Raw genomic sequence first — 21,628 nt, 5'->3', positions numbered from 1 at the left:
GTCTGGTCTGGGGAGAGAGGAGCTGAGGTCTGGTCTGGGGAGGAGAGGAGCTGAGGTCTGGTCTGGGGAGAGAGGAGCTGGGGTCTGGTCTGGGGAGGAGAGGAGCTGAGGTCTGGTCTGGGGAGAGAGGAGCTGAGGTCTGGTCTGGGGAGAGAGGAGCTGAGGTCTGGTCTGGGGAGGAGAGGAGCTGGTCTGGTCTGGGGATAGAGGAGCTGAGGTCTGGTCTGGGGAGAGAGGAGCTGAGGTCTGGTCTGGGGAGGAGAGGAGCTGAGGTCTGGTCTGGGGATAGAGGAGCTGAGGTCTGGTCTGGGGAGGAGAGGAGGTGAGGTCTGGTCTGGGGAGGAGAGGAGCTGAGGTCTGGTCTGGGGATAGAGGAGCTGAGGTCTGGTCTGGGGAGGAGAGGAGCTGAGGTCTGGTCTGGGGAGGAGAGGAGGTGAGGTCTGGTCTGGGGAGGAGAGGAGCTGAGGTCTGGTCTGGGGAGAGACGAGGTGAGGTCTGGTCTGGGGATAGAGGAGCTGAGGTCTGGTCTGGGGAGGAGAGGAGCTGAGGTCTGGTCTGGGGATAGAGGAGCTGAGGTCTGGTCTGGGGAGAGAGGAGCTGAGGTCTGGTCTGGGGAGGAGAGGAGCTGAGGTCTGGTCTGGGGATAGAGGAGCTGAGGTCTGGTCTGGGGAGGAGAGGAGGTGAGGTCTGGTCTGGGGAGGAGAGGAGCTGAGGTCTGGTCTGGGGAGAGAGGAGCTGAGGTCTGGTCTGGGGATAGAGGAGCTGAGGTCTGGTCTGGGGAGGAGAGGAGCTGAGGTCTGGTCTGGGGAGGAGAGGAGGTGAGGTCTGGTCTGGGGAGGAGAGGAGCTGAGGTCTGGTCTGGGGAGAGACGAGGTGAGGTCTGGTCTGGGGATAGAGGAGCTGAGGTCTGGTCTGGGGAGGAGAGGAGCTGAGGTCTGGTCTGGGGAGGAGAGGAGCTGAGGTCTGGTCTGGGGAGAGAGGAGCTGAGGTCTGGTCTGGGGAGGAGAGGAGCTGAGGTCTGGTCTGGGGAGGAGAGGAGCTGAGGTCTGGTCTGGGGAGAGAGGAGCTGGGGTCTGGTCTGGGGAGGAGAGGAGCTGAGGTCTGGTCTGGGGAGAGAGGAGCTGAGGTCTGGTCTGGGGAGGAGAGGAGCTGAGGTCTGGTCTGGGGAGAGAGGAGCTGAGGTCTGGTCTGGGGAGGAGAGGAGCAGGCAGTGGGATGCTGGCATGCAGCTTCGAGGGAGGCCCTGCGTTTATCAGCAGGCTCTGGGACTATTGAGCTCTGGGGGGGTCCTTACACATAGGGGGCCTCTCCGCAGGCACCTCCGGACTCGGAGCAGGGGAACGGGACAGAGCAGGGATCTCTCCCCAGGTTTCTAGAGGGAAAGGGCAGGAAGGGAGAGGCCATGCCGACAGTCCAGGTCCAGGAGGAGTGGGTTGCTACAACAACTTAGAAATAATTTTGTTACCATGCAGAACAGCGTGTGTGAATACTTTTTTAATAGTCTGTGGATCATCATCTCTGCAGTAACTGCTGGCTGCTGCGGTTGAAGAGGAATCCTCCCTGAACTTGACCTCTGGTGTGAGGACAGGGGCTTCGACAGCCTGTCACAACAGAGCATTAAGATTCCCTTTCATTTTTTTTTCTGAGAAATTGCGCTAGGTATGAGGGAGAAGCAAAAGTCTGAAAATGATTTAGCAGGATTGAAAATTTAACGTGTTCTTTCATGCTGGTCGGAATACAGCAAAAATCAGTATATAAGGACATGCAACAGCAAAGGAGCGCTGTTTGTTTTAATCGGCTAAACCTTTCCTTTAACTGCGCCTTCCCTTTAAGGGCCTTTCCCAGGCTGCTGCGCGGTGCTCTCCGCCGGACAGGGAGACGCGTGTGAGAGAGGTGGGGGTTGTTGTTCAGGCGGGCACACAGGCATTTCAGCAGGGATGAGTGAGGAAGGGGACGCGTACGAGCTCTTCCTGAGCCTGCACGGCGCTGCGCTCAAAGCTTCGCGAATACCGCCGGTGTACTGGAGGAGCCTGCATTACAAACTTACCAACGAGGTGCGTGTGGATTTGGGACATGCCTGCCAGCGACGTCTTGCTCCCTCTCTGCTAGCACGGACACTCACGGTCATAAATATGTTTTTAGAGTCTCAACCCGACCAATACAGTGCTGCGCTCTACCGGACAAGACGTTAGGCTTGAGTGACACGCAGGCCATTTTCCAAAACTCTTGCAAAGTAACATTCAAGAGTGCTGTCGCATTACCTTGCCTGAAAACCGTCGGTCAGCGCAGGAGTTAGGACGGCACTGGTCGCAGATTTCCTGTACAGGTGAACGTGCCCCTTCGGTGGATGACACTCAGCGTGTTAGCTGAGCTGGGAAGAGGGAATGAGTGCTGGGGGGAGTCTGAAAGAGGCAGCCCAGCCAGATTGCTGAAGTTCTCCTTTCATGAAAGGTCCGGATGAGATGCTGGTCGTTAACTACCGAGACCTCAGATGAGCTGGACAGGCTGAATGGTCTACTTTTCGACCAGTGTAGTGCTCTTATGAGGCCCACAGTACACACTGTATTTTTAAAATCGCTGTTCAAATTCCCCAGTGCACGGTCACAGGCTCTCAGTTACACCTCACACTGTGCAGCTGATGTCATTGTGCAGTCCAGTTAACGTCTTGTGATTGGATCTATTAATGCAAGATCTTGAAGATTAGATGGTAATGATTTTACCTTAATATATCACTTTGGAAATTGTATTCAATTTTGTTGCTAGTAATAGACAAAGAAATGGAACCTGTCAGGGTTAGGGTTAGGTTCAGAGTTGTTACTTCTGTAGTCCACACAGGCCCCAGGAGATGTGTGGCTTGATTTTTGTGTCGCTGGACAGGTCAGCTGGTGTCCTAAAGCAGGCTTTGCTCTTACCCGCACAGGTGTTTGATGCTGGGCAGGTGTTTGGGATCATGCAGGTGGAGCAGGTGGAAGGTGACGAGGACGAGGAGGAGGATGAAGAGGCTCGGGAGGAGGGAAAGAAGAAGCCTAATCCAGGAGTGCAGCTGGTGTCTAAAGTCATTGTGACGAGTGAGAGTGGCTTGCAGGCCGCTGACCCCAACAGGTGAGGGTCAAACAGCAGCCGCAGGTACATCTCACTGGGTCAGCGGGGTCGCAGGTACATCTCACTGGGTCAGCGGGGTCGCAGGTACATCTCACTGGGTCAGCGGGGTCGCAGGTACATCTCACTGGGTCAGCAGGGTCACAGGTACATTCTACAGGCTCAGCGGGGTCACAGGTACATCTCACAGGCTCAGCGGGGTCACAGGTACATCTCACAGGCTCAACGAGGTCGCAGGTACATCTCACAGGCTCAACGAGGTCGCAGGTACATCTCACAGGCTCAACGAGGTCGCAGGTACATCTCACAGGCTCAACGAGGTCGCAGGTACATCTCACAGGCTCAACGAGGTCGCAGGTACATCTCACAGGCTCAGTGGGGTGGCAGGTACATCTCACAGGCTCAGTGGGGTGGCAGGTACATCTCACAGGCTCAACGGGGTGGCAGGTACATCTCACAGGCTCAACGAGGTCGCAGGTACATCTCACAGGCTCAACGAGGTCGCAGGTACATCTCACAGGCTCAACGAGGTCGCAGGTACATCTCACAGGCTCAGTGGGGTGGCAGGTACATCTCACAGGCTCAGTGGGGTGGCAGGTACATCTCACAGGCTCAGTGGGGTGGCAGGTATATCTCACAGGGCCGGAGGGGTGGCGGGGTGGCGGGTACGTCCCTCAGGGTCAGCGGAGTGTGTTAATCACGTTGCTGGCAGAGAGCTGCTGTTCTGACTCTTTGGCGCAGTGTAATTTGTGCCAGTGAATGGTGACAGCAAAGGAACACTAGGGTCTCCTGCTACTCCAAGGAGTAGGTTCTCCAAGGAGGAGCTCTTAACTGATGCCAGATATCATCTGTCTGAGGTCGCGACGGTAGCTCAAAACTGTCGGTGTGCCTCAGAAGGGTTAAAGCACCCTTGACTTGTCCATGACTTGATCGAAGAGTGAATAACAACCCCACTGAGTGCGACTGGGCCTTCTTTACCGAATGTCAAACAAATCAAAGCTCAGTACTACTTGGGTTTATACGTGTGTGTGGGAAGGACGTTGCAAGGTAGGGAGTAGGGCGATAGTAGCTCAGACAAGGTGCCAAGCCATGCAGAGCCTTATAGGTGAGCATGAGGATTTTAAAGTCCACATGGAATTTGACAGGAAGCCAGTGCAAGGACTCCAGGATAGGAGTAATGTGATCACTTGCACTAGACCTGGTCAGGATTCTGGCTGCCGTACTGGACATACTGGGGTTTGTTCAATGTGGATTTAGAAACCCCTGCAAGTAGAGCGTTACAGTAGTCAATTCAGAAGACAAATGTGTTGTTCAGCTTTTCAGCAGCAGTTAGCAATAACATAGGATGTAGTCTGGTGGTATTTCTGAGGGGAAAGAAGGATGTTGTGACAGTATGTTGCACATGTAGGTCGAAAGTCAAGCCTGAATGAAGATCTCAGGAAAGACAGGAACCACAGTTTCAGGGTTAGTAGGTAATAAGATCATGAAACACCAGGGAGAACTGGAGTGACAGGAGTGCAGCAGATGGCAGACAGGTTGAGAGGTCCATGTAGGGAATCTGACTTCTCTCTGCTAGCTTTGTTTTATTCTTTGTTACCGTGATTTCTGGTTCCTGTGAAAACAATACAAATGCAGTTCTTGGCCGTGTAACAGTGGTGCAGTATTACTATAAGATTTCTCTTTTCAGAATATTGTGTTTCTGCACATATGCTTTGCCTTTACAAGAACATCCAGGACAAATTATTTTCCATGTGTTGTTCACCCAGTCTGTCCCTTTTATAATCGGGTGCATGGTATAGGTAAAACACTGGTATTCCCGTATTATTTTCATGTTTAAGCCAGCAGTGTGAAGCAGTTGTCAGGGCTCTGGACAGAGAGGTTGCGGGTTCAAGTTCTAGGTGAGCCACTGCTTTTGTACACCTGAGGAATGTCCTTCACCTGCATTGTCCTGGTAAAGTCCTCAGCTGTATAAATGGTTGCAGATCTATATTGCTTTGGATAAAAGAGTTGGCCAAATATCTATATACATGCGTACTGGAGGCAGTGCCCGTTTCCCCGTATACTCTTCAGAAGGTGTGTTGCACTCTGGCCAGTAGAGTCACCTCTACATTTTGACACCTCCACACAACACCACCAGGGGGCCACCTGTCCCAGCATTACGTGTCAGACAGCAGGAAAATCCCATTCTGTAATAACCACTTACACGTGCTTCCAGGTGTGTTTGTTGCAATCTTTTTTATTTTTTATTTGTTTTTGTTTCTGATATGAAATTCCCCATAATGTTAATAACACCTTTGCCAGCCCAGTCAGCTAGCTGATTTCCTGCTTTGCAGCTGTATTAACCAGTAAGACATGCTTTTGAAAAAAGTTTGGTCAGGGGGGTCATCCTTCTTCTCTTCATCGGAAGCACCAGCCGTGTGTTTCTGTCTGGGACAGAGCCCTCCGACCTCTGTGTCCGACCCCTGCCCGTCGGTTGTGCGCGGTGTGTGACTCTCCTGTGCTCCTCAGCGTCTTCCTGGTGGACCACGCCTGGACGTTCCGGGTGCAGGGCGCCAGGGAGCAGCTGCTGCAGGTTCCGGGGCTGCTGCAGCGCATGGCCAGCCTCATGCACATCGACTTCCACGGAGAGTTTCCCGACGAGGGCGTGGTGGAGCAGGTGCTGGCGGACATGTGGAAGTTCAACCAGACCTACCAGCTGTCTCAAGGGGTAACTTCTCCCTCTTCTCCTGGGTAAATCTCCTTGGGTTAAGTTCCTTGCACTTTTCCCTGAGTGTACGTGTTTGGATAGATTCTGTACTTTCTATAATATTTCTCTAAGGAGAAATAATGGGACTTTCTCCTTTAAATGTGTGTGTGTGGGGGGGGTGGAGTTTTGTTCAATTTGAATATGTGGCAGCAAAAGCAAAACAGCTCAGTCGTTGATTTACCTGGTACTGTCTGTGTGGACAGAAGGGGCAGTGATTTGTGCAGAACCAGGGACAGCCAGCAGGGGGAACCATGTGGCTCAGCTCACTGGGCCAGCAGTGTTACACTGCTCACATGCTTTCGGCTGAGTGAGGCAGGTTGGGGCCGGTGCAGTGTTGGTCTGTTGTTTCTCTTTAACGGTCAATGTGTTGAATTTAGATTGCAGATAAACCTGTGAAAGTCTCTTCTCACAGTTTTTTGTTTCCCTTTGCGCTGCTGTGTTGTGTGTGGGCTCTCTCCGTCCCGTTTCCCCTTGCGTTACTGTGTTGTGATGGATCTCTCTGTGCTGTTTCCCCTTGCATTACTGTGTTGTGTGAGGACTCTCTCTGTCCTGTTTCCCCTTGTGTTACCGTGTTGTGCGGGGACTCTCTTTGTGTTGTTTCCCCTTGTCTTACTGTGTTGTGCGGGGGCTCTGTTTTTGCTGTTTCCCCTTGCGTTACTGCGTTGTGTGGGGACTCTCTCTGTCCTGTGTCGAAGAAAACTCTTCGCTCAGGTTAGGTGGGGTTCAGCAGAGTCCTTTATTCATGTGCATAGAGAGGATACAGTCATACAGATCTGTGAGCAGCCGCTTGATGATGACGAAGGTAATGGGTTTTATTCCGCAGATTAGCTCATTTTAAATTTCAATATTAGGAGTTGTTTTCTCTGCAAACACTTCTTTGTAATTGACCACCTTATTCTTAAGAAGCATATTTACCTTTTCTATAGACAAAAGGAAGTGTATAAATAGAAGGCGTGAAATTGAGCTAGACATTCTTTGGTAATATCATTAGCATCAAAGGTCATACTGTTACTAGGTAGAAAAGGCAGGTTAGCAAAGACAAATAGTTACTATCTTGTGCACTTAAAGGTAAATGCTAAATGTCTTCCTAACCTTGTGTTACTGTGTTGTGTGGGCTCTCTCTGTGCTGTTTCCTCTTGTGTTACTGTGTTGTGCGGGGACTCTCTCTGTGCTGTTTCCCCTTGTGTTACTGTGTTGTGTGGGCTCTCTCTGTGCTGTTTCCCCTTGTGTTACTGTGTTTTGCTGGGATTCTCTCTGTGCTGTTTCCCCTTGTGTTACTGTGTTGTGCGGGGACTCTCTCTGTCCTCTTTCCCCTTGTGTTACTGTGTTGTGCGGGGACTCTCTCTGTCCTCTTTCCCCTTGTGTTACTGTGTTGTGCGGGGACTCTCTCTGTCCTCTTTCCCCTTGCATTGTTTCTCAGATGAGGTTGGAAATTACTTGCTGTGCTTCACCTCAAACCAGCACCCAGCAGCAGGAGCCAAGTGTCAGCATCACATGGCCTTGATTACATTTTGTCAGTGCTGTTGTTGAGGAGCCCACTTGTGGAGTAGTCCTCAGTGGGAATATTTTTGTCCAAAAGCACATCAAAAGCTCGTGTCCTCCTGGCTCTTCTGCAGACTGCTGAGGAGAAAGTGCCCGTGTGGTACATCGTTGACGAGTTCGGCTCCCAGGTGCAGCACTCTGACGAGCCCACCTGCTGCATGGCCCCCTTCTTCCACATGCCCGAGCAGGTGGCCTACACCGTGCTGTGGCCACTGCAGGACCTGGACAATGGAGGTACGATCAGACCCTGTCGCAGTGCCACAGACAGGGGAGTGTCAGGGCCCTTCAGGAGCTGAGGCAGCCCTCACTACATGATAAAATAAAACTAATAAACTAAATAAAACACACTACTAATAAAACAACAGGCATAAAAGCCATATAGCAAAATACCATTTTGCATAAATACACCAGGAGTATCGCACCCTTGCATCTGCAGAAAATCATTTTTGGCTCTCCGAAGTCTTCCATCATTTTCATCTGGACTTCCCTCTGCCTGGAGTCCTTCTTAAAGGTTTTGGCTGCACAGAAAGTAATTCCATGCCTGTAATGTCCTTTGCACAAATGACTATGATAATCGTTCCTTTTATATCATCATGTTTGGTGTTAATGAAGGAGTTATGACAGCGTTTTCAGCCTCATTCAGGTCAAATGTTACCACAAATATAAGAGAGCATCCAAGTGGCTGAGCCAGCGAAGGAGCTCCCACTCGGTCACATGCACTGAAATATGCAACAAAATAATGTCACTGTATCAGCACTTTGGCATAACTCGCCTGTTTTAGATGGTGCATTGCAGAGTGGCTGTAGAGTTATTCCAGAGCTGATGCCTTGTGTGACCTTTGACCCCCTGTTATTGGGTCTCAGGAAGTGCCCACGTGCTGGTGCCAAAGCAGCCCCCTGATTGCTGCACCAGACTCCCCCTGGAGCACAGATACTCTGTGCACTAACAGATCCCAGCTCTGGGAGCCTTCTCCAGTCAAGAAGAAGTGTTTAGGAAGTGCACAAATTTGACAAATTTGAAATAAGAATTGCATTTTATTTCTAGTGTCTGACACAATATCACTGTATTTGTGTCCTGTTTCAAACTGCCCCATTATTCTTAAGCTGCCACAGCCTGCAGGCATCTCTATACTATTCAGAGTGCTTTTCTTTGACTAGCATGTATTGCGAATACTTACTGCACATGGGCTTGTTCCATTGAAAGATGAGGTTTGTGTGAAAGGGCAGTACATGTTCTAAGCCATTTGACAGCACTTAAAACTAAAGAGGAAAAAGCTGTAAATTCATTTTAATCTCTACACTCCATGAAATATTTCTTGTCAAGACTGTTTTTTTTGGCAAGAGATGATGGTGTGCAGGGAATGCCCATAACCACTTAGTTAATCTTTACAATGGATGGATTCACAAGCCCATCTCTCTCAATAAATTATGATGCACAGATTCCTCACAACACTGCCTCTTAGCGCTTCCAGGCAGCTGTCCTGGGTCGTCTTGGTACCTTTCCTCGTTCCATGTTTATTTCTGAGATCAGTCTACGTAAATCTGTCCTAGCATTCAGAGGCAATGAAATTATAACTCGCTGGTCTCGCTCGCAGATGAAGTGACTCGCGACTACGCCTACGGAGAGACCGACCCGGTCATCAGGAAGTGCCGACTGCTGCCATGGGAACCCGCAGACCTGCGGAGCATCAGCTCTTCCACACCCGAGTTTCCTGATCTCTACTATGAGGTATGGGCCAGTGTGGGGCGGGTTCGCACCTGGATGTGCCGTATTCGTTTACCCACCTGCTGTCCCCGTCAGTAGAGAGAGGTATGAAAGGATGGGCTACTGCAATGTGGAACTTGGAACGATTTCAGCACAGCCTTCTCGCATCGTCTTTTTATTTGGCATCTAGGCAGAGCAGTTGTTGGCTATCCGTCACTTGTCAAAGTTATCAGTTGACTGTTGATGGGAACGCAGTGGCGCTCCGAAGCCTGCAGCGGTCTTGGTGAATGTGAAGGCAAGCTCATGCTCGGGAAGGCGACCCCTGTCCGTCCTGCTGTCGGGGTGACTCTCACCCTGTCCGCTGCAACCAGCCCCGTTACTCAACCAGTGAGCGTCGATCATTTCAACACCTTATTATTAACACCATCGCTGCTGAACAAGAGATGGATCCTTGTGAGCACGTGCCATCCGCGTTTGGTAAGGTAACCATCAAGCTGCAGTTCCGGCCTGTGACATCAGCAGAAATTTAAAAGGAGACGGTCATTGAGAGCTGCAGAGCTCCTTCTTTGTACACAAACTGCTGCCAGAACCGAGCAGGATACGTATTGCCCAGATTTTCGAGGAATCCGGTCCAATACGGCCTGGGTATAGGGGGTCCAGTTAGAGCCCTGTTTAGGAAAGCCTGGCCTTTTCTGAAACGGAGATTTGAAATGGCCAAGCTGCACGTGACATCGCCATAGACATGGCGAAATGCCTAAAGTGACACCACCGCCTCCGGAAGGCAAGGCAAAAAGACGGACCTCAGCATTTCAGCACGAGGGGCCAACAAGGCCAGACCTCCCGTAAAAGAGACAGGGCGACCGAGAGGAGAACCGCGTCTCGTTGAAGCCGACGACACTTATTTCAAACGCTGCGGACCTGCGGCATGCACGGAGTCGGAGATGGAGAACCTCTACATAGAGGTTCAGCCTCGTGGCCCTAATGCTCCTTTGGATTTTTCATAACAAACAAAAGGGGAAGATTATTTAGATTTAACAGCGCGCTGCTCTATTTGACCTGTAAAATAATGGAGGCAGACGGTGGAGACACTGAGACAGCAGCCCGTGTGGGCCTGGAGAATTAACCCCTTGCCACCCTTGTCTGTCAGGTTGACATCACTGTGGCAGAAGGTCTGGCCAGAGCAATAACTACTCCCCTTACAAGGCCTATATAGAGCCTGTTCTCCACTACAGTGAAGAGACCCTGAAGGCGCAGTATTCTACTGGTCTGTTTGCAAAGACACTGTGGGACAACATGAGTCCACAGCTTTGGATGGGCCCCAACCTAGGATTCTGGAAAGGGCGCCATATGAAACCATATGAAAGCCTACACACAACAGAGACGCTTCCTCGTTGGTGAGGAGTGCCAGAGACCACAAGCTGAACATACCCTCAGCATCTTTGTTTGTTAAAAGAGTCCGGGTGACTCCGGGAGTCAGGCTGGGACGTGCTGGAGCGCTGTTGGCGGCCAACGCCAAGTACCCCTGGACCGCCTACAGATGAATCTCTCCAGCCTGCCTGCAGGGAGCCGTGTGTGAAACCAGGAAAACAACCCGTTTCTCGCTCCGCTGCCCAAAGTTACGATCTGGGGTTTTGTTGACAACACAGCATTCAGAGGGAGCTACACTCGAAACCCCTTCAATTTTGAACATTACAACACTAACTTTTTGGCTTTGTACGCGGATGGTGGTGCCGTACAAATGACAGAGAGGTATCTGTGTTGGAGAAGTCTCTTTGTTACATATGCATATGGGAGACCGGCGTTTAGGACCCGGACTCCTCAAACAGTTACATGAGTTAGTCTTTTATACCATGAAACAAACAAGTGACAATGACATATCCTGAACCGATGTTAATAATGATAAAAATAATAAATTTTATTTTATATAGCTCCTTTAAAGGTGGCTTCTTTAAGCGCTTTACAGGATGACAATAACAATAAATAAGAAGAATTCACAAGATAAGACACAATTACAATTACAACAATAACAATAGAGGAGACCGTGGAAGGTGGTACTAAGAAGAGCAGAGGGGTGAAGAATGGAACCAGTTAAATAAAGGTTTTTCTGAAGAAGGTTTTGAGTCTGGATTTGAAGGAGTTTAGAGAAGGTGACTCTCTGATATCCTTTGGCAAAGAGTTCCAGAGCTTGGGGGCATAACAGGAGGGCAGAATTTGAAGAGCGGAGGTTGCGAGGTGGGGAGTTGGGCGATAATAGTTCAGACAGGTATTGAGGTGCTAAGCCATGTAGAGCCTTATAGGTGAGCATGAGGATTTTAAAGTCTACGTGGAATTTGACCGGAAGCCAGTGCAAGGACTCCAGGATAGGAGTAATGTGAACACTTGCACTAGACCTGGTCAGGATTCTGGCTGCTGAATTTTGGACATACTGCAGTTTGTTCAGAGTAGATTTAGATACCCCAGCGAGTAGAGCATTGCAGTAGTCAATTCGAGAGAATACAAATATGTTGATCAGCTTTTCAGCCACAGTTAATGATAGCATAGGGCGTAGTCTTGCGATATTTCTAAGGTGAAAAAAAGATGTTTTGACAGTATGCTGTACATGTGGGTCGAATGTTAAGCCAGAATCGAATATAACCCCAAGGTTTTTCAATTTTGATTTGAAACAATTTTTGATTCAGTTAAGACTAAAGCACATCCATATATGGTTATTAATCATATCTAAGTTGCAGACTAGATAAAAGTTAGTCCCTTCCTTATGTTCTGGGTACATAGCCAGTTTACCTCATACATGCCCTTTGTCCTACTGACCAAAGACAGGTCCTGCATTTATATTCTGGCTGCAAAGCCAACTTCAAGCAACAAGACTGCATCTTTTGCAGAAATACAAAAATGATACCAGTGTCTGTGAATATTTTTGCCTGGTGCAAACAGCCGGTAAGTGCTTGAAGCAGAACAAACCCCTTCGGTGGACTGTGAAGACCTGGCCAGGGGGTACACTTGGTTTACTTTGTACCCTTACCCTTTTAAACCATTCGAAAATAATCTTATTTTTGCTATCTGTGTGATTATTTGAAAAATACTTGAAAGCATATAATAATACGTGGCAATCTTTTTACATTTTATTACATTCAACACATTTTTAACACGCTTTTAAACACAATTCATTTCTTGAGAAAAGCATTATTAACAATGCAGTGGTTATACACATCTGTTCAGAAATAAAAACCTAAAATATATTCCAAAGAGAGCCAGGAGGGTCTCGGAAACACTGTTTTTTGGGTAGCAGCTGCCAGATGAGCTGCGGGTTTTAAAGTTTTAACAGACACTGTATATCCTCCGGGCACTGCCTTGAGTTTTCCCAGTAGCTCTCCATTACCAGTGCTGGTGAGTAAAGTCCCAGGAGTGTTCATTTTGGCCACAGCCTCCATGAATGTAACCCTGTCTTTGGGCTTTTTACTGGCGACACAGACTGCTGCTGTGTGAGTGCGCTGACCAGACCAATCATGCGAGACCCCTCAACAGGTGAACTTTTGTCCACAATTTCTCCTTTTTAATTCTGGACAATTAATGGCTCGCTGTGCGCTATAGTTTTTAACAGTATCTCAGCATTTTCCTGAACCTCTTGAGATGCACTGTCTTAAACATGCCCACAGTCGACTGCGGTCAAGGCGACGAGCAGGCAAGTTTTACAAGCAGGCAGAACAAGGATTACAGTCCCTTTTTCTGGAGCCTCCCGGCGTACTAGGGTCAAATACCTCTGTAACACTTGACTACACAATTTCACTTCTTCCTATTCGGACAGATGCTGGTGTTAAAGAATGTCGCTCATTTCCTCATCCAGCCTACGGGTCGGCATTTTTCTCACAGCACTCTCGTTGGCAGGCCGCTCTCGGAGCCGACCGAGCGGTTTCTCGGTTCCCCTAATCGCCGAACGGCACGGCAGCGCCCGATAATGTCCCAATAAAAACACCGGACTGGTTAAATAAGAGTCTCTTTCTTTTAAGAGAAACACCCTTTTGCCCCAGAGTCTTCATAAAGCTTATGCTTTCTCTTCAGGGCCCCAGACTGTTTAGCAGTTGGAGGTGTGTTTCCTTTTGAAGGTGTTCAATGCAGTTTCCGTGATTGTCTGACCAAGGTCGGAGGCCCCACAGAGAAGAGCTTTCTGCTGGCGGGATCCAGCTTTCATCAGGAGCTGTAAGAGAGCCAGGCTGCACTGAACACGTGACAACATGGCGACAGACTGAGTGGGATTTTTGAATACGTAGGCCACATCGTGGGGAAAAAAGTGGGGCCCCTTTCTATCTCATTGTTTTCACACGCAGAGTCCGTCAAATCATCAACAACAATCAAATTCCGTTTCTGAGGCGGCAGTAACTGGCCGTCGGAGCCTTCTGTGCACTGAATGTGGGGAACTTTCACAAGGGACTTGTAGTAAAGAGGTTGCCGTTGGCTGCAACACCAGGTGATGTTTGCAGGTTCTTCAGGAGCAGTTTTATAAAATAACTTTTTCAAAAGTTCAAAGGTCCAGACAAAAGAAATCCATGAAAGCTGGTTCTTTAACCTGATATTCATTGTGTGAATATCTGTATGGTGGCGGTGTGTCATCTTCCTGCAGTACTCGATTGTCATACACCACTTTCTGCATTTTCTTTAATGTCCGGGTCTCCGGTCCTTTTTAACACGCATGATCCCCACCTGTTGGACACTAATGTGTTTATTATTATTGTTGTTATTAGTATTAGTGCAGTTCTGCCAGTCCCACTTCCCATCACCTGTCCAGCTGAATCGCCTTTGCAAAGCGGTCTATGAAGCACGAGCTGATATTGAGGATAAATTAGTAGCCAGTGTTACATAAAATCTGTTGGAATTCGTTTTCATCTCCCTGAGTTTCTTTCACCTCTGAAGCTCTTACAACTATTGAATTTATCGTCCCACCCACGCCACTTTACCAAAAGCTGTTTGTTTTTACTGCACCCCCCCGGAAGCCAGTGTGTTGTTTACGATAGACATGGTCAACATTCAGGTTTCTCTTCTGTAGCTCTTCTGTGTGAAAGGACCCCTTAATGTCCGCAGCTGCATAGTCTTGCAGTTTGTAATAAGGCTCAGAGCTGGGATCTGCTCTGTGACAATGAAAATCTCCTCTGTAAAGGTCGGCTCATATCCCTTCAAAAACACCCCCTTTACTTTGAACACCCTTATGTGGTCGCCCTTATTAAATGAAAAGTTTGAGCGTTTTTACCATAGACTGTTCTCCAGACCTTAAGGAAGTTACGTGTGACAGAAGCCAGAGGTCACTTAATAGTTCTGTGGTACACATGGTTAAGAGTAAATAAGGTCTACCAGGACATCTATATTCCAGAATGTGTTGTTTTGGTGAAAGTATCTCAGCATTTTGTGTTTTAATAGTTCTGTTGAACCTCTCTTGAACACTAGCCCTCATGTCACTGTCCGTAACAAAATCTTCTTACATTTGAGAAAGTTTTGGAGGGCCCTCTTGAGAATTTCTTTACCCTCATCGATTTTTAGGAGAACAACCCTTTTTGAATATGTTTCGGGAAGCCCTGGTCACTGCTTCTCCAGCCTGACTTGGTTTCCACTGGCATGGCCCAGGGGATATTGAGACAACATATCTACACGTGTCGAGATGTAACTGAAACCATTGTTGAACTAGGAGTCGCCCCTCATGGCGCACAGGGTGGCGCTGGGCCTGGTTTTGTAACCCAAGAGGGTTTTTACTTCGTGTCTGCTGTGCATGTGCCACAGCCATGCCCTGAGTGACATGTTTGTGTTTTGTTTTTCGTGACTCAGACTATCTCACGGGAAAACAAGGAGACCCTTCCAGCTCAGATTGAGCCCCAGGTTTACCCTGAAGACAAGATTTTGAAGTAAGTTCATTTCAACATATTTTGCACTCTTTTGCTTTGAATGTCTGAATTCAGTGTACTGTAGTATAATAATACTATTATTTTGTACACTGCTTTTTATCCCAGTTTGCACAAAATGAAAGTTCAAGTCCAGTACTTCATTGCCATAACAACTAGTTGCATGGATTTTGGTGGTCCACACAGAAGGTCCCCCAAACTCCCAAGTTCTCCTTACAGATGATGGTTTTTCCTGCTTTCCTGCAACAATCCAGGAAGCAGATTCACAAAATTCACCGATAAAATACTCCCGGCTTGAGGCAAGTCTACATTTGATTTACAAAATTATAAGTTTGTTTCTCTTGAAGGGGCTGGATAGATCTAATATGACATGTTCCCCTCATCAGTATTGACAACCCCCGAAGCTGCTCTGCTGATTGATTACTGTTGACTAACTTGTTATTGCTTACTATTCTATCCATATGTGTGTATTACTCCTGTATCATTCCTGCTTAAATCTCAAAGCACGTGTAGCTGAAATCCCACATTCCTCACCGGAACGTCTGGGAAGATGTCAAGAAAGACATCACAGAGCCCTGATGGAGGGAACTTGGTGGGTAGTCGACCAGAATATACAAAGGACTGGAAGAGACTGGTTTTAGTGTAAACATCAAGGAGGGGGTTCAATTCAAGAAGAAGAGAGAGGTCATCATCCCTGAATTCCAGGGGTGCCACACTATTCTCCTTTCGTGGTCATAAGTTCCTTTGATGACAATGAGGAAGGCTAGGGGAAAGGTATTATGGGATGCAGATGGGATGGCTAAATGATAATCAATTACTGCATAACGTAGTTGATTAACCATGTAGAAACCAAGAAATTCGAGCCTGAAGTGTTCATTCGTCCAGCCAAGCTTTATTGTATGCATACAAGAAACTACAATAAGGACCATAATAGTTATAGTACCTATCGTAGCTCAAAGGGGATATGGTCCTACAGAACTTAAACATACGTTTCCCCCCCCTCCTGTCTTTGATGTAACTGAAGGAAATAGAAACCTTCCTTTGTCATCAGGAGTTTAAGTGAAAACATTTACCATTTGGGTAAACATTCACCATTTGGGGGTAAGTACAGGGGCGAAACCCTCTGTGATCAAGCAGGCGTGATGGTTATAGTTCAGCATGTAAAAGCCGTTAGCAGGCTCCATCAACCTGTTAGGGTTAGAAGGTTAGGTAGAGGTGAGGAATAATTGGCCAGCCACCCCACCTGACAGTGTATTTAACATCATATTTAACTTTCCTCTGAGGTTCCTGCTGCTTGTCTAGCTCCCCTTGTGCTCACCGAGAATCAGGAAATACAGGGAGAAATTCACCTCTCTGCTGTCTCTGGTCTGATTCGTCTTTGGGGCTCTCCTGACTGCCTGCCTCAGAACCTGACACTCAGCTTTAAGATTTCCTGTACTTTTTGGGCATTTGGGTGGTTTCTTTGAAAAGCAGTCTTGAATCCACCTGTTTTTAAAGAATAATGTGAATTTGGCATAACTGTATAAAGAGATAGGGAAGCGGTTTGTGGGTCAGTCTCTGGTTTCATGAGGGGCAGGCAGGTTGTGGGTTCGAGTCCCTGCTGCAGACACTGCTGTCATTCCCTGAGTGGGGTACTTTACCCCAGTGGCTCCACTCCTCCCAGCTGTATTAGTGGGGACCAGCAGAGCTGGGGGTGATTCCTGTGAACGTTGTCCTGTCTGGGGGGGGGTCAGTGAACTCTCTGTTCACTCAGCGCTCCTGACTCCAGGAGCAGCTCTGGCCCGTGGGTGTTGCCTTTGGAAATGGCAGGCAGCCCTTTTCAAATGTTCACAGAAACTGTCCCCTCTTGCAGGGTCTACACGGAGATGAGGCAGGTCTCGGACAACCTGAGCCACCCCCGCTTCGAGCTGACGGACGAGGAGCCGGAGGCGGACGTTCTCTGGATGTACTCGCACATCCGGGACTACAGGTAGGCGCTGCCCTGGAGCCGGAGGTCACGGCAGCAGTCGGACCCGTTTCCAATTCCTGCTCGTGGCGGTTTCCCGAGTGGCAGCCCCGCGTAACAGTGGGAGAGGGAAACGTGACGGGCGGTCTGGGAGCGAGCGAGTCGGGTTCAAGGAGCTTTACGTGCAAACGATGAGTTCCACTGTCGCCACAGTTTGAAGGAAACACAAGTGTCTTGATTGAGAATTGGTTATTAAGTAGGAAACAGAGGGTACAAATGAGTATTCCAACTGGGGCGATGTAATTACTTATACTAGGAACACTGCTCTTCATTCATGTTATCAAGATTCTGGTAAAGTATTAAACTAGTAAAGTTTGAGCAAATGTCAAGACTGGGCAAACACTTGGGAGATTGTTTTATGTAGACAAGTGCTGGGTTTATCATGCAGTCAGTAAAAACAATATAAGCATTCTTAACAAATTAACAGGAAGTAACCTGAGCAGTAGCTAAAATGTGAGGTGGGAGTTAGTTATATTTTTCAGCACAGCTCTGGTGATGAGACTAACGACTAGACAAGTGACAAGCTGCCAGTTCCTGTTGTTAGTTAGAAGTCTAAACTGGAGAGGAGAATTAGGGAGCACATAAGGAGTAAGGCATTGCAGAAATCAAGCCTTGATAATAAGGCTTATAGATGCACGAGTCAGGCACTGATAGACATTGCCTGATGTGGGCAATATTTCTAATGAGGGAAAAAAAGTTGTCTTAATCAAATTTTTCACTTGAGGCTCGAAGACGGGAGAGGATCAGGTGTGACTCCCAGATTCCTGATTGTGGCTGATGCGTGGGTGGAGAAGCCCTTGAGTTTTCCAGCTGAGATTTCCTACCTACCAGTAGAATTTCTGTTCTGTCACTATTCAGCTTCAGATGTCAGCCAGAGTTTGATGTCACGCAAAAGAGAGATAAGAGATGAGAGGGGGGGAGATCAGAGGGAGGAGGAGCTGTAACATAAATCTGAGCATCATCAGTAGAACAGTTGAAGAAAGATATAAGATGTGAAGAAGGGGTTAACTGATTCCTTTCTGCACAAGGACTGGACGTCTTGTGACACAAGACACTCCAGGGTTAGAGTAATGGCAGGAAAGGGGGATAACTGATAAGGATTCCAGATGCCAGCTAGAACCCCCCCCCAACGAAGGAAACCTAAAACTGACCATTAAGAGTGGTCATAGCCTGGGGGCCTGTCCGAACACCGTGACCTCTCCCCATTACCATGGTAACGAGCTACTCAGAAGCAGCAGAAAAGGGCTATATAAACTGGAATTTTTGTACCGGTACTTTGAACAAGACTTCGGTTTTATTGTTCCTTGCATGCAATAAAACTCATCTGTCTAAACTTCATCTCGGGATCCAGAACTTATTTGCCTGTTACAACACAATGAAACACAAGACCCTGTTTGCGTATAATTTAGCCGAGAATTAGCATATAAAAAATGAATTATGCTTTCGGATTTCGCAGTTGGATGCTTGTGGGTGGGGTTGATATTTTAGAGCCTCCTTCTTGAGCTGTGCTCGCCTTCTCCTTCAGTGCTCCCTCTGGCAGGGGAGAAATCCCTGGTGAACTGAGCTTCAGATCAAGGTATGTGTCGCTGGTTGACGTGACGTTTATATCCCAGTCACTGGTCTGTCAGGTAGCTAGTTCAGTTCCAGCTCTCCGCACATTGGAGGAGGTTTTGTTTCATTCTTGGTAGTTGTTGAATATTCAGTTGTTAAGCATTATTTAGTAACCAATACCAGGTTCATAATACTGTTTGAAGTCAAAACTCAGGATAACAGGCTTTGCAAGTTTGTTTTAAAGTGCTTTTTTGGCCAGAGCTCTGTACTCAGAACTGGAAGGTTGCGGGTCCGTTTCCCAGCTGGCACACTGTTGTTGTACCCATCGAGCGAGGCGCGCCTCTAGAGTTTGCTCCTGTAAATGTTTGTCCTAATGTGTGAATGGGTCATAACTCACAACAATCAAAAGGCAGTTTTAACCAAAAGGCCTGTCAGAATAGAACTCCTACATTGCAGTGTTTTGGAGAAGTGTCTTAGTTGTCAATGTTCTTGCTTTTTGTTGCACAAGCCACCCAGTTCACGTTTCCAGTCCCAGTGTGTGACTCTCTTGCTCTGTTCTGCGGTGCGGCTGGGTGCTGGCCCTGTGCTCCGGGCGCCTGCTGTGCTGATGTCTGCAGGCGCTTGCGGTTAGGGCTCGGTGTGCATGCCGTCTTGTTGGGTGCAGCTGGTGCACAGGGCACCGAGGAGCACCGCCCCGCACCGCCCCGGGTGCTCTTTCCCCGCGCTCTCGGACAGGAGCGAGCCCATCGCTGTGGTGCGGCCGGCGTGTCTTTGCTCTTTCCTGTTCTCTTTCTGCTTCTGACGTCACCGCGCTGTGGTTAAGAGTTCACTGCTCACAGGAGCGGAAAGCGCTCTTTACTCCGCAGTACACCCCCCGTCGGCAGTGTCCTCAGGTGACAGGGCTCCCCCCCACACACACACACACCCCAGTGCTGAGTGCTGTTAGAGTCCTGCTGGGGCCAGGGGTGAGGCAGACAGTTTGAGCAGGAGGAGAAAGATAGAGCTTGTCCTCTTATCGGCAGTTTTCATTGGATTAAATATCCAGCTCTTTGAGTTGCCTTTATGTTTTGTTTTTACCAGATTTTAGTTCTGTCTCTTGTAACCTTTAGAAATTAACTTAATTTTAACTTTTACATAAGAACACGAGAGAGTTCACAAACAAGGGGAGAAGGATTAGAGCACTTGTTGCCTGTGGGGTTGTTAGCTAATCGATACCATTCATCTCGTTATTCATTGTTGTTTTCTTGTGTTACACTTTGTGCCTTAATGCAGGGCAGAACCTTGATAAAGTTGGCAAATCGCTTCATGCCTGATGTACCAGTGACATTTATAGTATTTCTAAACATATCCCAGTTTTCCCTGAGCAGGATGGTACACAACTCATTTTCCATGAGAGCCAGGTCCAGATAAACAAAAACTGAACTAAGTCTAAAATCCACTCCTTCTACGGCACAGGCGCATCTCAGAATGTGAGCTGACACAAGGGGAAGAACTGTGACAGATTTAATGATGACAGATGATGAAGAGACTCTGTAGTGCTTTTCCAACACCAGTTGCTGGATATTATTAGTTTGCTTTTTCAGAGATCGTTAAATTTACAAATCGCCCCCCCTCCGTGGAAGAGATCCACTGTTGTTCCCATTCCCATCACTGCCAAGGCCAAGTGAGGTTCACGGCTCCAGGCCAGTTGCTCTCCCGTCTCTCCCTGTGAAAGCCGGAGAGAAAAGTGAAGCTGCACAGGGCCTTGCTGGGCCCCTGCAGGTTGCACACAGAGAAAGACAGGAAGCAGATGATGCAAGACTCACATTGTTCAACATCTTGACCAAGCAAAGACATTTGTAAGAAATTATTCTTGATTTTTTTTCTCTGATTTGAGTACAATACAGCCACTGTTACTTGCACAGAACTTCAGTTTAAACAGTAGCTTGATATAGGTCCTAGCCATGATAAACTCTCCAAGTGAGCTGGTCACTCTGCAACTAAGGGTTTGGGTCACTCAGGTGAGCAGTAAGGCCAGACAGAAACGCCAGGTTTGCAGTCGGGTCCCCGTCTTCCACCACAGACGTGTCTGTTCCCTTCTCTTGGAGACAAACAATCGGACAGTCTTTCACAAGTTTGCCAGCAGGAGGCGATATGCCTCTGACGCGTTAGGTGTCCTTGCAAATGCTTGTTGTTTTCAGGGAGTCTGTCATTCTGTCTTCACCCTGCAGTTCCTGGTGCTCCTCCTCCTGGTGGTGAGGTCCTTGTGTGCCCCGGATACAGCAGGAATCCGAGGTGCCCGAAGGCTCCTGGTTTCTGTTCAGCGGGAAGGGCTCCGTGCTCCCCGGGCTGGCTCTCGTTGCTGACACGCTTTGCTGGTGTTGCAGGAGCCTCAGTGGCGAGCGACCCCACGTTCTCCTGAACCAGTTCCCCTGCGAGACCATCGTCACGGTGAAGGACTGCCTGGCGTCGGTGGCGCGGCGGGCCGGGGGGGGGCGGGGCGCCCCATGGCTCCCCCGGACCTTCAACCTGCAGACGGAGCTGCCACAGTTCATCAGCCACTACCAGCAGAACCAGGACAGGTACGCCCGTCTCCGCTTGCCTGACTGGAGCTGGGCTTCCTGCTTTCCACCTGTTTGGTCATGGGATGTCTCACTTATTTTTTCTAGATAATGCCACCCTTCTTTTCTGTTTGTATGTGTCAGTAGATTGGGCTGTTTGATGTCTCTGTGCAACACCTTCTGCTAATGACCCCATTTTGCTTAGGATGCAGTGTGATGGAATTCTTCACCGATAACGGGAAAACTCTTTTTTCCCCAAATTGAGTTGAAGTTTGTGAACTAATTACCTTATTGCCGGAGGGAGATGGAGACGCTCTGGTCTTCCAGGCCCCTGGTCTGAGGTCCAAAGCACGGAAAGCACTGTGTGAGCATGAGAAATCTTATTGAAGCCGAACAGCATTGCGGTCACCTGCAGGGGTGACGTCTAAAGGACTGGCTGGTTTCCTCTTGTCATAAACGCTGTGGCTGTGCAGCTGAGCTGCATGGCCTGGTTGTGATGTAGCTGAAAGGTGTTTCCAGTGCAGTTGGGGTTACAGGTCACTCAAGCCGCGCAGCTCTA

General features: G+C 48.5%; 1 protein-coding gene across 1 annotated transcript in view; it reads left to right on the top strand.

Moving 5' to 3' along the window:
• Positions 1–1,844: 1,844 nt before the first annotated feature.
• The window catches only part of ttll12 (tubulin tyrosine ligase-like family, member 12), a 58,267-nt gene continuing 38,483 nt past the window's right edge, over positions 1,845–21,628 (top strand). The window contains exons 1-8 of the mRNA XM_088646087.1: positions 1,845–2,054; positions 2,921–3,102; positions 5,608–5,806; positions 7,462–7,621; positions 8,982–9,115; positions 14,900–14,976; positions 16,826–16,942; positions 20,896–21,090. Coding sequence (XP_088502213.1) covers positions 1,938–2,054; positions 2,921–3,102; positions 5,608–5,806; positions 7,462–7,621; positions 8,982–9,115; positions 14,900–14,976; positions 16,826–16,942; positions 20,896–21,090 — 1,181 coding nt within the window. The 5' untranslated portion in view covers positions 1,845–1,937. The remainder of the gene's footprint in view (positions 2,055–2,920; positions 3,103–5,607; positions 5,807–7,461; positions 7,622–8,981; positions 9,116–14,899; positions 14,977–16,825; positions 16,943–20,895; positions 21,091–21,628) is intronic.

Source organism: Lepisosteus platostomus, chromosome 9 (assembly GCF_059453375.1).
Source record: "Lepisosteus platostomus isolate fLepPlt1 chromosome 9, fLepPlt1.hap1, whole genome shotgun sequence".
Lineage (NCBI taxonomy): Eukaryota > Metazoa > Chordata > Actinopteri > Semionotiformes > Lepisosteidae > Lepisosteus > Lepisosteus platostomus.
This window is presented reverse-complemented; position numbering and strand designations above follow the sequence as displayed.